This window comes from Poromitra crassiceps, assembly GCF_964638095.1.
Source record: "Poromitra crassiceps genome assembly, chromosome: 16".
Lineage (NCBI taxonomy): Eukaryota > Metazoa > Chordata > Actinopteri > Beryciformes > Melamphaidae > Poromitra > Poromitra crassiceps.
Window position 1 is genome coordinate 5016783 of NC_139645.1, and position 16443 is coordinate 5033225.

Below are 16443 nucleotides of genomic sequence, written 5' to 3' on the forward strand. Positions count from 1 at the left end.
ATCCTGAGATAAGCCAGATTTCATGCTTTTTGCTTCTAATTTTATTTTATTTTAATCTCAACCTCTCGGTCTAATCAAGAGGCTTTTTCGAGCTCCAATCTTGAACACAATGTACAAAGTGTAATTGGACCAGAACCCATTTAGGGCAGCAGACACCTCCCTCTCCCTGCCAAATTAAATAGTTCTTTAAAGAATACAAACACAGTTAAGGGAAACCAAATCTGTCTTCTCCTGAGCAAATTAACTGCCAAGACTCGGTACAAAAATAAACAGGTTTAAAACCCCCAGTTTGAACAGTAGCTGCCAGGGTGTAAAACAACAGAAGAATACCATCACACGTCGAGACGTTCCCCTTTGGAAACGCCACACCACAAGATGTGTTACATTATCCGTCGCTGCGTCGTCATATGGAGTGCATTTGAAAAGTCGGTGAGAGGGACTTAGCTTGGTGTTTGAGCGGTCAACCTGCAATAGATAATTATGTATAAGCTTCTCGAAAACCTAATAATTACACGCGGAGAACTGTAGACAGTTTGGTTTTCCATTGAGATCCAAGAGGAGAGAAAAGCTTTTTTTCCCCCTCCGCCATCCGTACACTTTTTCCATCTGTCTCCAAATGAATGTAAACGCAAACGCAATGAAACAGGAGTACGTGTTCTCCCCGTGATGAAGACATGACGGAGGCTAAAGTTTATTTTAGACCACAGGACGCTATGACCTAAGAGTCTGTACCAAAGACCATCAGCTCCCTGATTGCACATAGTGCTGAGTGTAATTCATTTTTGATTGTTTTCGAGTGAAGAGAAAAGACAACTCCCAACTCCCAAGAACCAGAGATGGGGACTTGGACTCGAGTCGCACTTAAGTCTCACTCACAGTGACTTGAGACTCGTCCTCAAAGACTTGAGACTTGACTTGGACTTGAGTTTTGGGACTTGTGAACAATCTTCTTTTTTTTTTTTATGCATTAACATTAAGGAAATCTCTACTGATGTCATCCAATCAATGCTGATAATGTATGCTAATAGATAAAGGAGTGAGGATAATACAGTACATGCTTTGAATTCCTTAGTTTTAGCTGCAGTGTTCTAAGCAGACCAGATTGCATGCAGCAGATGATAGAACACTCATCCATAAGAGACTTGAGACTTGACTTGGACTTGTGACCAAAGACTTGAGACTTGACTTGGACTTGCCCCTCAAAGACTTGAGACTTGACTTGGACTTGTAACCAACGAGTTGAGACTTGACTTGGACTCTACCTCAAAGACTTGAGACTTGACTTGGATTTGCGCCTCTAAGACTTGAGACTTGACTTGGACTCTACCTCAAAGACTTGAGACTTGACTTGGATTTGCGCCTCTAAGACTTGAGACTTGACTTGGACTCTACCTCAAAGACTTGAGACTTGACTTGGACTCTACCTCTAAGACTTGAGACTTGACTTGGACTCTACCTCTAAGACTTGAGACTTGACTTGGACTCTACCTCAAAGACTTGAGACTTGACTTGGATTTGCGCCTCTAAGACTTGAGACTTGACTTGGACTCTACCTCAAAGACTTGAGACTTGACTTGGATTTGCGCCTCTAAGACTTGAGACTTGACTTGGACTCTACCTCAAATACTTGAGACTTGACTTGGATTTGCGCCTCAAAGACTTGAGACTTGACTTGCAAAAAATGACTTGTGAGCATCTCTGCCAAAGAACTGACTGTTGGAGATTGTATGAATTTGTGTCTCTCACACAGGCAATACATATATTATAACCACGTAGGCAGGCAGGAGGTTTTAGTGAGATTATGAAGAGAGCAGGGGAAAAAATCCATACCGTTGACATGTAGCCTATCACAATGTCCATGAAAGTAATTACGTAGGGGGCTGCTGGGCTTTGTGTTTAAGCTGGGTGTCGAGAGAAAAGGCTTTGCCCCCTGAATGTGGATGCGTGATGTGTGTGCTGTTCCATTGTCGTCCATCTTGTGGCGTGTGGCTTCAGTTTCCACATTAGTCTATTTCCCACTATTGCTACTGGCACGAGTCAACCTGCACAAAACCTCCTGCCAGAGATCTGGAAAAGTTAGAATGACTCACACACAAAGCGCAGACAGAAACCTTTTCGTTCCCTCGCTTCTCTCAAATCCGTCTGTTTTGCCTATTTTATATTCATTTTTTACTATATTGTAGCGACAGAGATTTTCCTAACTACTAATGAGATTATGTCAATTATCAAGTGCTTTTCTGTTTTGGGGAATTCATTCACTGGACATCATAAACTAAACGGAGCAGAACAGCCACACTAAAGTAAAGTTGGATTATGGGCGAAACACCATCGCTTTGAAGTTCTCACACTCCTGATGCCCATCGCCTTTGCCTTGGTTTTATGGTTCCCGTGAGGATTGTTTCCCTGTCAAACTCCTACATGCTGTTGGACCTCCGTTGGAGATCCAGTAGTAAATGCTGCTGGCAATTGCAGCAATGTGTAAAATCTCAGAAATGCTGAGCAAGGCTCTCTTGAGGCTGATGAATTTATTTCCCCCGACAAGCTACTAAATATCGAATAACATACGCAGAAGAGTGGCAACAACCAGAAGATGCTGCAACCGAGGGTTTTTCTTTTAGAGTCGCAATTGTACAGAGTTTGAGTGTTGACAACAGGCGAAGTGCCGTGGTGCCTTAAGGGGTTTCTGGACACCAAGGGAATTTTAATGTCATGTTCAGAAGAAAAAATAGGCAGACTAAACAAGCACATTATTCTGTACAGTTTGTGGCAGATATTTGTGGTGATGATGTTTAGATCTTCCTTTCTGAATGCAAGCAAGGGGATTGTTGGAGTTGAAAGGAAGTGAATTTTCATTCAGTTAAAGTTACATTTCCATAAGACTTCCTTGTATAATTTAGATACCGCTCAGTTACTGTAGGAACCAGGAACAGACATCATATGGACCGAATCCTTCCTCCGAAATTCCTTGGTAAATGGTAAATGGCCTGCATTTATATAGAGCTTTTATCCAAAGCGCTTTACAGTCAGTAGGTACATTGACCCATTCACACACCGATGGCGGCAGGTTACCACGCAGGGTGCTGGCACACCAACGGGAGCAATTTGGGGTTCAGCGTCTTGCCCAAGGACACTTCGACATGCAGACTGGAGGAGCCGGGAATCGAACCACCGACCTCTTTTATCCAAAGCGATTAGTGGACGACCCGCTCTACCTCCCGAGCTACAGCCGCCCATTCCTTCTGGATGCCCACGTGAAAAGGATACAGAATCCTGCATCCCCCTTAAAAATTAATAATAGTAAAACTGGTCATGGGTTCCTCCTGCAGTCCAGAGACAGGTGGATTGGAAGCTCTAAATTAAATCGTAACAGGAGCCGTGTTCGGAACGGTTCACTCGTTCATTCACTCACTATTCTCCATGTAGTGTTTATCATAGTGAACTATTTGGGGAACGATCAAATGAGTTTCGGACACTACCTCGCTCTTCTTCTCCTTTGGTAAACATGACAGCATTGCATTGTGGGAGAAAATGTAGGGTACATTCTCTGTTCACTAGAAATCGCAGTGCATTGTGGGTATTCTATAGTGGACTATATAGTGACTAAAATCGCTTGAGGGACAGTTTCTTCCCGCAGGCCACGAGACTCCTTAACATACACAAATAATACCATTACGTATGTTTAATTAATTATGTCTATGTTATTTGCACCTGTGCAAACAGAATGTTTAATTATGTTTATGCTATTTGCACCTATGTGCAGTGAATATGTCAGTGTTTCTGGCTTGTTTTTATTGCTTTACTGTTATTGCTTGTTGTTTCTCTTGTTTTCCTGCATCTATATGCCCTGTTATTTTGTTGTAACGGAGTCTACAGCACAAGAATTTCACACGTGATACTTGTACTACGTTGTGACAATAAAAATCTTGAATCTTGTATCAAATTAACAGTTGAGAATTTGGACGCTAGTACAAAATGGCCAACACACTATATAGTCCACTATTTCTGTAATAGGGACCGTTTTCGAACAGGGCTAGTGAGTCCCTGTCTATCTGTGTTCGGCCTGTCCAGGGTGTCTCCCTGCCTTCCACCCAGTGCACGATATTTATCGGGTCTGTACCGGTCTGGGTCTCAGCTTTCTAATAATAGAAGACCTCCACTCCAGGGATGCTCAAAAGTCATTTTTTGCAAGTCCAGGTCAAGTCTCAAGTCTTTGATCACAAGTCCAAGTCAAGTCTTAAGTCTTTGAGGGGCAAGTCCAAGTCAAGTCTCAAGTCCCTATGGATGAGCGCTCTATCATCTGTTTCATGCCATCCGGTCTGCTTGAAACACTGCATAGCTAAAACTAAGGAATTCAAAGCATGTACTGTATTATCCTCACTCCTATTATCCTATTGTATCTATTAGAAGACAGTAGCAGCAATGATTAGAGATGATTAGTAGACATTTCCTTAATTTTAATGCACCAAAAAAAGGAAAAAGAAAATAAAGATTGTTCACAAGTCCCAAACCTTCAAGTCAGAGTCAAGTCTCAAGTCTTTGAGGACGAGTCTCAAGTCAAGTCTCAAGTCACTGTGTGTGGGTGACTTAAGGGCAACTCAAGTCCAACTCTGCTCCACTCCAGTCTCTTGTGTCCGTAAAAACAGATAAGTTGAGTAGAGAAAATAAACAATAAGAATAGACTGGTCAAGTGCCATTTTTTAAAAGTCTGTTCTGCTTATTTACCCCAAAAAACTAGCAGAAGTTCACATTCTCAGCACATAACCATTTCCGCCTTGCCGTTCCTAAAGCATACCACAGTCTGTTGCACATAATAATATGTGGTGAATTATGTATTTCCACTTCAGCTTAAGCTGTGGTGGGTAAAGCAGGCTTTGATGGTCCAAGCCATAGATCTCAGGTTGAGTTTACAACCATGATAGACGTGTTTATTCTAGATGCCATCTTTAGAAAACATCAACAGTGTCAACTGCAGCAACAACTGCTCCGGTGCAACCTCCACTTTGCTGTCGTTTTTGTAAAAATACATCCTGCAGAAATTTCACAGAGGACTCAAAATTGCATAAATGCATAGGTCTACTCTACACCTATATACAAGGCGTCAACACACATGCACGCACATTCATGCAGAGATACTGCATTGCTTATTTACTCATCAACAGTTGGCTATGATTTTCATACAACAGAGGAGTCCTCTCCCAAACACACGCATGCTATGAGACCATAACACTGTTAACACCAAGAAAGAAACCGCGCAGGCCTACGACCGTAACCCAAAATAATGATAACAAAAAAAAGACTCCACACTGCACACTCCAATGTAACAGGATTTCTGTCTGGTAGCCCCGAAAACCACGGAATTCCTCATGGCCCAGTATTCTGTCACTCAGACTCTCCCCCCATCCAAATCCGCTCGCATTGCTTCACTTTGATTTGAATCTGCTCCAGCGTTGGTTGACCATCTCAGTTCATTCCTTTGAGATGATTCCGCCAAAAACACGAGTCTCTGTTTTAGCATCTGATCAGATCAGCATGGTGAAACAACAGGCTTAGTTTGAAATCCTCATCATGTAGGCTATAATATTTTCTAAAACGTCATTTATCCACAGACGCCATTTGTCATCATTAAGTGAAGAAACATATCGTCGGTTTCTGCCCGTTGAAGAAGAATGTCTAGAAAGAAGAATCACAGATTTACACATTTCACAAATTTGTGAAACATATTTTGAAATGACATCAGAACTGTAAGGGCACTCGGAGAGCAGTTAAGTTAAGTTATCCTTTATTTATCCCCATGGGGAAATTCATTCTCTGCATTTGACCCATCCTCTACTAGGAACCTTCCTAGAACTAGGAGCAGTGGGCAGCCGCAGTGCAGCGCCCGGGGACCAACTCCAGTTCTTTTGCCATTGCCTCGGTCAGGGGCACTGACAGGAGTATTAACCCTAACATACATGTCTTTTGGTGGTGGGAGGAAACCGGAGCACCCGGAGAAAACCCACACGAAGACGGGGAGAACATGCAAACTCCACACAGGAAGGACCTGGGACGGACCGGGGGTTCGAACCCGGGACCTTTTTGCTGTGAGGCAACAGTGCTAACCACTGAGCCACCTTAAAGGAACACTCTGCCCATTTTCAACCAGCTTTGTATCATTAGAACATCAGTATTATATCCGAAAACTGTAAACGGTTTTGAAGTCTGTCATTTAATTTGACAGTTATTGAGTGTTAAAGTGTGGACCAGTGACATCACTGGTCCACACTAACTCAAATTAATAACTCATTAACTCAAATCAACTCTCAATAACTGTCAAACTAGATGAATGATGAATAGTTTGACTATTAGTGATGTCACTGGTCCACACTTTAACACTCAATTCCTTTAAGCCAATTGCTTGTTCGCGAGTCGGATCCGGATCCGCTCCAAAATGTAATGGGTTCTTCCCGTTCTTCCTTGACCCACTTGGCTTCAAGTTCTATGAAAATCAGGCCAATCGTTTTTCCTGCTGACAAACAGACAAACAAACGTCACCGAATAGCGAATACATTTAACACATTGGGTGCCAGCCATGTTTTCATTCCTGTAGGTAAGTTGTGCCAGGGGTGTTTTTGACGATTCTGGCTCATTTTAGAACAGCCGAGGATTATTTTCTGTTAAGAATTCATGAACATCAATCATCTAAAAATAACTAATAGAATGTGTGCTTTCTCTGTCTAAAAGAGTTAGTTTGCAGAGTTAGTAGTTATGTAGATATTAGCCGTTGAGTACAGCATGGTTTCAGCGTCTGGAAATTTATTCAGAGATAAATGGCTTTTTGTGAAACAGTCACTTTAACCATTCATTTTTGGCATCAGTAAGACCGTCAGACATTCTAAACAATAGTTTTGAACAGTAATTTCCTCCATAACAACAGGAAACACCCCTCTCATTCAAACTCCTCCCTCCGTGTGTCTTCTCCTCCTTCCTCCTGGCTTCAGCGGGCGTGTCAGAAGCGCGTTGTGCTGCCTGCCTGTCTGTCTGCGTGCCTGCCTGCCTGCTTGCCTGTCGGGCAAGACGAGTCTGAAATGGATATGGATTACTGTAAAATCGCGTCGCCATTTCCTTGAATGGCTTGCTTCCGCGGTGTGTGTGTGTGTGTGTGTGTGTGTGTGTGTGTGTGTGTGTGTGTGTGTGTGTGTGTTCGCGCGTTGCTGCGCGGCTCTGGGGGGAAGGGATCTCTGTCCGTTCTGTGTGTGTGTGTCCGGGCGAGGCGGCTGCTTTTGTGGCTTTTGGGTCCCGTGGCTGTGACTTCTCTCGGTCTCTGTCGCCACTTAGTGGTCGGTAAAATAGATTACACACATGCTCTTGCTGCAAATACTTATCTCGAAGATGTAAAAGGGGTTGATTGATGTCCCACTGTCAAAAAAAAAAAATCTTTATGTAAGACGAGTTAGTCCGTCCTTGGCACTTAAGCGCTGGATTATGTAAGACGAATTAGTCCGTCTCTGGCACTTAATGTGTTAACCTCCTTGGCGGAGGTAATAAGATTAATTTGCAACTGTCAAACTATTCCCTTACAGGCTGTGATATGTGACTATTGGAACAGCATTATATCTGGTTTCAACATGTACAGTACAATATGCTTCACGGAGAGCTAGCTGTGCAACCGCTTCCTGAAGAGGAAGACCTCCAATACTTTCTCCAGGTTAATGCTTCTAGCAGGAGCACGAGCTGGAGTGCTGCTGCTGCACTAATCTCTCCCCGTCGTCCACACGGCAGATATGGGTCCAAAAAACATCTCTCCCAATTGTCTCGTCTGCTCTACACAACAGAAGATACGGGTCCAACAAAACCCAGCCGCTGGAATAGCAGCTTGTTTGAAAAACGCTCCTTGGAGGACGGTTGAGTGTGCGCCGCTGTAGGCTAACTGCTATAAAAACCATTCTCTGTTTCATCCTGCTTCCGCCTCGCTTGGCTGTGATTTGTGGAAAGAAACATCTCCGCAGGCCAATAGGCTTCAGTTTAATACAGTACCGTTTACAGTTTAATGTTGTACAGAGGATTTCCAAGGAATGTCCTTGGCAATAAGTGCAGTATTTGGAGAGGACTTGTGACAACATGGCTCAGTGAAGTTCATGCGTATTTGGAGATGACTTGTGACAACATGGCTTAGTGAAGTTAATGTGTTTTGAAGTTAGTTTGGCCAAGGGACTGTGGGCCTAAAGACTGCATAATGCATATCGAGCTTCTGGGATCTATGGATCTATGGATGGCTGAGGGTGAAGAGAGAGAGAGAGAGAGAGACAGAGAGAGAGAGAGAGAGAGAGAGGGACAGAGAGAGACAGAGAGAGAGGTGCTCACGCACGCGCACGCATACCTCCGGCCCATGATTTCATAAGTGATGTCACTCTCTCTCCTCCGATGACATCACTCACTGATGACATCATCGTTGAGCGCTCGGGGGACATCGCCAATCCGATACATAAGTGATATCACCAGTGATTTATGATTAAATTCAGTGTGTCCTGGAGGCTTTGGAGACCACTGTGTTCCAGTCTAACTCCCAGGGGGGTCTAACTCCCACCGGCCCACTAGTAATAATAATAATAATAATAATAATCATAATAATAATAATCATAATAATAATAATAAATCATCATCATCATCATAAAGCTTTGGCACAAAGATTGGTCAACTTTAAATGTACAGAATATCAGCACAAAATATAGAATATGGCTGCTTCGATCCTAAAAGATCGACCTTCAAAAACCCCACCAGTCAAACTTGCGGCTGTCTAACTAATTGAAGCTGAGGTCATCCACTTCTCCTGTACCTCCCTCCCCCTCTCTGGCCTTTCGCCAAGCAGCAGCTGAGCAAAAGGAGCAGAGAGCGCCCCCGGGGGCTAGGAGGTCTCCAGAACAGAGAGCGCGGGGGGGCTAGGAGGTCTTCGGCTTGACAGCTTTAAGACGGGTGATCGATGCAACAAGCCTGGACCTCGACGCGGAGGTTAGCCGCGTTTGTTGCTTCTCTCCTGATCCCCAGCGGACGTGCCCTGTTCCCGGCTGAAGGCCCTGTCCTCAAACAAACAGACAGCCAGCCACACATAGCAAAGCATCGCACACAAACAGATCATCCAGGGGTGATTGAGGTAATTGCTTGCAGTTGTGGCACTGTGTCAGAGAGAGAGAGAGGGCCTCAGAGAAAAGGTGAGAGACGTGTAAGCTCCTGTTCAGGATTCATTTCAGGCCTCGCTTCACTCTGCTCCCTCTTATACGATCCGGACAGGACGGAGGAGGGGGAAGAGAATAGCATTTCAAAACCAAATTTTTCACACTCCTTTTAGTTCCCCTTTGGTACCCCTCGACCCGATTCCCCCCCCTCCTGAAAGTGAACTAAATATCCACATGGCAATTTTGGTCAGCAGAACAGAACCCCCCCCCCCCCCCCCCCCCGGGGTCTGGAAATACTGACAGAAGGAGTCCAACTCCTTAAACTGTGTTGGCACACTGCCTTCATTCAGAGCGAACAGACCTTAATCTTAATTGTAGGTTCCTCTCAGATTTATCATTTGTCTTGCAGGCTGACAGTGGGAGACTCTCGGGCTATGAGTTCTCTACCCACAATACTGGTTGAAGCCATTCTTCTTATGAAACGTTCTATGTTTGTTGGACTTTTTATGTTTATGATGATAATCAACATCCCCCCCCCCCCCCCTCAACCTCCTCACTGTTCCTTCCAATTTGTGAACGTTTTATTCCCAGGGAGTTTTGAGTGGTCAGGAATGTTGCCTTTTATCATATTTCTCTGTTATGTTGCCTAGTTAAGTCTGCTTGGGGAAATAATGATCTGCATGATGTAACCATGTGTACTCTTTAGTCTTGCTTTTGAGAAAGAACAACATAATTGAGCATATTTTTTTATTAAATTAGCTTTACTACTACTGTATTTCTTTTTAAAATTTTAAATGATTGTATTATTGTAGATACTAATGAATAGATACATTATACCATAAGTCTCTCCGGATAACTTCTGGCTGCAAAAAAGGGCAAACAGACTTAACTGCAGTTACCTTGACTTTCTATGGAGACGTAAGCTACTTCCCCAAGCTATATAGAGCCAAAGTGGAACGTCACTTCCTGCTTCAGCACTGTACCAGAGATTTTCATCCGCCATTTATTTTCCCATAGACATTTCGTCAAATGCTTAGAAAAAATAATTCTACTTGGTCAAACCAAACGGTTCAGATATATTTAGAAACAGGAGAGACCATTTCACTCGGACCAAAACTAAAAAGAATTGCGGATTTAAAGAAATAATTTTTTCAATGCATTTTTTTTTTCAGTTTTGGTCGGAGTGAAATGTTCTAGGGTCTCTCCCGATTCTAAATATAGCTGAACCATGTTGTTCGACAAAGTAAAACTATTTTTATAAGCATTTTACGAAATGTCTATGGGAAAATAAATGGCGGATGAAAATCTCTGGTACAGTGCTGAAGCAGGAAGTAGGCGGTCACTTTGCCTCTCTATATCAGCAGTAAAAAATCTATCTGAGCAGGGAATAACGCTCACTTTCAGGCTGCAGGAACTCATTCAGGAACTCTGGCCATTGATAGCTATGTCAACAGGGCGGAGCGGACGTACGCAGGCACCCGCCGTAGGTACAGGACTTCATTTCCTGACTTGAAAGAGGAAACGAGAGGGACCAGCCGTGCACAGAGGGGCAAGTGATGAGGGAGAACAAGCCAATGAGCATTTAATCACCCTTTAATCAAAGCAAGCCTCGATATTTTTTTTTGAAGACTGGGTTCTCCCGGCTGTTTGAAGCGCAAACCGCTGGCTGGGTTTTGCTCCGTCTTATGAGTGGTTCTGTCCGGACAAAAAGAAGTGGCTGTGAGTGAAAACAAGGAGGAAGTGGTTGATGGAGGTGCTGATGGTGCGGTGGTGGTGGGCCAGTCTTCACAGCACACGTTTCAGACAGACAGCTGCTCACGGGCCCGGTGCTGGAGATCCGATCTGGACCTTCAGACAGACACGGGCTCGGTGCTGGATATCAACATCGGGACATTTGAGGACTTCCACTTCCTGATGACTTTTACAGGCACTTCACAACTTCTCTTGTTCTCCTCACATGGGGTTTGACTGTGTCTATCTGCTAATGATATATACTGTAGTAGGCCTTGCAAAGACATGTGCCAGATATCTTTTCTTCACTGAAATTCTATTCAACTAGGCATCGCGCTGCGCGGGCTCGCAGCCTTGCCAGCCCTGCAGCTCGCCCAATGCGCGGCGGCTGCTGCGTGGCCTCACATGCCCTATTGGCACACATGCAATGTCTCCCTCTCCCTCAGTCTCTCCCCCTCTCTCGCCTCTCTCTCGTCACACACACATCATCGACACATCAATGATGTCACAATCCCTATGTATGACATCAGTGATGTCATCAGTGACATCATCAATGAACTATAGCCTCGTGTGCGTGTGTGTGTGAGTGAATTTATCAAGGGGAGAGAACGTAGGGAAACAGTGGATGGATAAATCCAGAACAAGGCGGTAATGCGACATAAAGGATGCCGACTGCCATAAAACACCACAGAAGAAGAAGTGAATTTATGACATCACTGATGATGTCATCAGTGGGACAGAGAGAAACAGACAGAGCCCTAGCTCCCTTTTATAGATAATAGATTTATATTATGGTTATTATGATGATGATGATGACGATGATGAAGATTAGTACTAGTAGTAGCAGTAACAGTAGTTGTTGCTGTTGTAGTATTATATTGTATTAGTATACGGTGGCACAGTGGTAGCACTGTCGCCTCACAGCTTGAAGGTCCTGGGTTTTGATTCCCGCCTAGGATGCTGTGGCTGCTGAGGATGGTCATTTTAATCAAATTAGTAGCTATAATTGGGAGTGATGGTGTTACAGTAGGCTACTGGTGGAAGTGCACGGTCACAATCTGGCCCTCTGGTAGTGAGGACATTGTTTGTGTGGCCCTCTCTATCATCCAAGTTGCCCATCCCTGAGCTACAGTAAATAGTGCATACCGTAATTCCCCTGAGCAATGCACATGGCAGAGTGTTACAGGCAAACACACAGAGCCTGCTTCTGAAAGACGTTCTGCAGCAGAGCACCTACAAATACTGTATTTTTAATCGTTGCAGTACAGTAAAATAATGTTTTAACTTTTTATTTCAGTATCAGCAATTTATACAATAATCTACACAATTGTGTCTACTGTTTTTCTTTTTTCTTTACAGCTGTACCCAAGGTTATTACATTACATTCATTTGGCAGACACTTTTATCCAAAGCCACTTACAATAACACATTTTTGTCAGCAATAGAGAAATCAACTATGCAACACAGTCTATGACAGCTACAACTTCTGAAGGAGTAGTGGGTTTTTTTTTGAGAGAGAGAGAGAGAGAGAGAGAGAGAGAGATAAGTTAGTTTCAAGAAGGGCCCAGATGGAGCCTGAAAAGGTGTGTTTTAAGTCTTTGCCGAAAGATCGGCAGTGATTCGGACGTCGTGACCGAATGTGGAAGCTCGTTCCACCATTGAGGTGCCAGGGACAAGAAGAGTCGCGATCGGGATGAGCGACTTTTGAGCCCCCGTAGTGAAGGAGGGGCGAGGCGTCCTGCACTGGTGGAGGAGGGGAGGGTGCGGTGAGAGATTTGGAACCTGACCATAGATTGTAGGTACAGAGGGGCTGTCTGGTGTACTGCCCTGTAGGCCAGAACCAGTGTCTTGAATTGAATGCGTACCGAGTAATTTGAGAAAAAACACAGACAAAAAACAAACATAAAAAAATAAAGAGAGAAAAAAGTAAAATCATTTTTGAAGCCATGGGAAAAGGAGGCCTATAAGAAAAGATATGGTCTGATCTGGAATATAGCAGTTAGGCAGTGAATTGGTAATCTGCAAGAAGATGACCACAGAGTATTGATGTATATCCCCAAAACAAACTATACGTTGTTACATAAGTGCGATCAGGATACATGCACGTAGTTAGGACTGGATGGTTCAACTGCAGGGGTATGAGGTAACATACAAACCCCCAAAATGTGCGTTCCACTGTTAATACACTGGTTAGCTTGTGGTCGTAGCACGACGATACCATGTGTGGTGCATGGCTTCAATATGACAGATCAGGCTTTTCAGCTCTGCAACGAGGAAATGTTTGGTGGCATCGCTGATCTACTGTATACAGTACGATCTCCACAATCAACTCTGGAACCCGAGAAACAGAACTATGTGTGGAAAGCGGGGTAGTGACCTCAGCGAAAACCAGAGTCTTTGCATGTAGAGTTTCTAGCATCCGTGTGCCAATCTGACAATTTGTGTGCCGTAGCGTGTCTCTCGTTTTGCTGCTTCAATATTTATTCTCCCGTCTCCCTTGACAGACTTGATGCTGTTTGCCAGGCAGTCGAGTAAATAGGGGCATTCTTTCTGCTTGAAATGACTGTTGAAATAAAAGTGGAATAAGATAAATAAATAAATAAACGTCAAAACAAGATCATTCTAGGGTAATAATGTCAGGATGCAGCTAACTACAGTATGGCACTGCGATATATTAGCGCAAATGTATTCTTTGCGATCACTGGTTATGAAAAGCAGACCAAGTTTCCAACGAGAGGTTAGAACGTGGCTATCTTCGGGGGAAGAAGAAGAGATAGACATTGAGTGCCATTTAAAATACCACATCATCAATTAGTTCAAAAATGGTGATTGATAGGTATTTATTCCCAGTAGAGGTGCAACGATTAATCGATTAGTCGATCGACAGAAAATTAATCTACAACCATTTTGATAATCGATTCATCCTTTTGAGTCCAATTTTAAGAGAAAAGATCTAAATTCTCTGATTCCAGCTTCTTAAATGTGAATATTGTCTGGTTTCTTTACTCCTGTATAACAGTAAACTGATATTATCTTTGAGTTGTGGACAAAACAAGACATTTGAGGGCGTCATCTTGGGGCTTTTGGAAACACTGATCGTCATTTGCTACCATTTCCTGACATTTTATAGACCAAACAACTAATCGATTAATCGAGAAAATAATCGACAGATTAATCGATTGTGAAAATAATCGTTAGTTGCAGCCCTAATTCCCAGTCCCCTAAAATCTTTAGGTAACAAGGTGGGGGGATACGTTGCAGTTATCACCTCACTCATCTTTATTATATAAATCCCCACGATGGAAACTTTAGCCTCAAGTTGGAGGCATTTCTGAGAATTCCCGCTGTGGACATCTCCATCAAACTGGAGTTGAATGAGTGTGTGTGTGTGAGGAGACAAGAGGATTCCTGCTCGCTGTGTCAGAGTGGACCTCCTGCTGGCTGTGTCAGAGTGGACCGCCTCAGTCTGAAGTCCCCTCCCACTTCCCCCAGATATAGGGAGCGTTTACACTAGCAGGGGAGTCAATCAGACTGGGATCTTTAACTGGTGCACGCTGCTGGGTCTCTCTGCACCTCTGCACACCCAGCGCACGCACGCACACACACGCACACTCACAGACAGAACAACACACGCGTGCACACACATACACACACGCCAGCACACATATGGAGTACTACTGTTTCCTCCTGCTCTGGATCTGCAGCCAGCTGCTAGGTGAGTGAGGAGTTGCACTGTGGAGTTTTGTTATTGTTTTTTTTTTTATTATTAGTTTCATTGATCATTGGGCTGTTTATGAGTTAGCGTTTAATTTGCACTGGGAGGCTTTTGCCGCTAAGAACCTGGCAACCCCGTCCCTCTCTCCCCTATTATAATGTAGTAGCCTTTACTGTGTAGGCTCTGTCTCAAAAGACTAAAATGCATGTGTGTCTGTTAAAATCATGAATGAACATCTGCATAGTAACAGGTTGACCATCGTTCACTTTATCGTCCAATCAAAATTACTGTTTCATCCGTTGGAAAACAGGCCTCTCTTGTGTGTGTTTTTTTTTTTTTTTTTGGGGGGGGGGGGGGGGGGGGGGGCGGGTACGACGCATAGGTGTGCATGCTTGCATCTTGGTATGTTTGTGTCGTACGAATACATGAATGTGACCCTTTGTGGAGAGAGAATTCTCTCTATGCACATAGTTTTGAAGTACAATAATGTGACAGTAATTGTCAGTTGTAACTTGCCAACTTTGCCAACTGGAAAACTTTTAGACTTTGCCTTCTAAAAAGCTTGAAATACATATCTAGAACGCTACAACAGCTACAGTAGAAGAGCTACACAATAGATCAATTGATAGAAAACGTCTCCAGATTTTCCTGTTCCATTATATATATATGCGTGGCCTGAATTGGAAACCTGAATGGGCTTAACCCATTGATACCTGATGCAGCATTTGTGTGTGTATCCCTTTGAGCCTGCGTTAACGCGGTTCGCGGTCTTAAAGGGATACGCACACAAATGAGGGATATACACGCAAATGCTGCATGAGGTATCAATGGGTTAACACAGTATACAGTAGTGCACTAAGAGAATGACTGACTGCTATCCTCTCCCACCGTCTCACACACTGTAACCTCACATCTCGACCCCGTCCTGTGGTGAGAGACACGGGGAGGCGGAGCTCGGAGGATGTGTTGGCTTCCTCAGGTCCAGCTGAGGTGCGCTGCGTTTTGATTGGAAGCAGGCGTTTGAGATGAAAGTTGACGCTATCTTCTTCACAATCGCCGCTCGAGAGTTTCCAGCCCAACTGCAGAGATGTTGGCGTGGAGCCAGAACTGTCTGGCGTCAATTACCAGTGAAATCACAAGAGCAGTAACCCATCCAGATGGGTGCGAGAGAGAGAGAGAATGAATGAAGAGAGGGAGAGAGAGAGAGAGAGAGAGAGAATGAATGAAGAGAGGGAGAGAGAGAGAGAGAGAGAATGAATGAAGAGAGGGAGAGAGAGAGAGAATGAATGAAGAGAGGGAGAGAGAGAATGAATGAATAAAACACTCCCCCCCCCTTAAACTAACTATAACAGGTCCAGTAAGGTTTTTTAATTAATTCATCCATATTAATTAGATAAAAATAAATTAACAAATAAGGGGGTTGGTACAGTGCCAAGTGTAACCTTGCAAAGCAGCTGGATTCGCGCGAGATCACGAGATCAGATCACACGTGAAAACAAAACCATTTGGTAGTGTATGTTAGAGATCTTATTATTGTGGGGGTTTATTGAACTTATGATATACTATGTGACCATTTCACATTGTGTTTTCTTCTTTCTTTCTTAAACATTACTCTCTCCTTTGGTAACACTTAACAATATGAATTAATATTAATTAATGCTTGGTTCATGCTTAATATTAATAAGCATGAAATAATCCTTAATGAACAGTTAACTCATGTGTCTAGTATTACTAATGGTGTTCTAACGTATTGTGGTCGTGTTGAGGCATGAAGTCACTGAGGTTACGGTTACAGCCAGTTTACGGTCAAGGCTGTTAATTAAGGGTTCTGTTAATGCTCGTTAAGCA

At 43.6% G+C, this 16443-nt stretch overlaps 1 protein-coding gene across 1 annotated transcript in view; it reads left to right on the plus strand.

The window, feature by feature from the left end:
• Nucleotides 1–14546: 14546 nt before the first annotated feature.
• The window catches only part of LOC310791653 (integrin alpha-11-like), a gene marked incomplete at its 5' end in the record, with an annotated part of 85784 nt that continues 83887 nt past the window's right edge, over nt 14547–16443 (plus strand). Inside the window, one exon of the mRNA XM_083653303.1 lies at nt 14547–14595. Coding sequence (XP_083509429.1) covers nt 14547–14595 — 49 coding nt within the window. The remainder of the gene's footprint in view (nt 14596–16443) is intronic.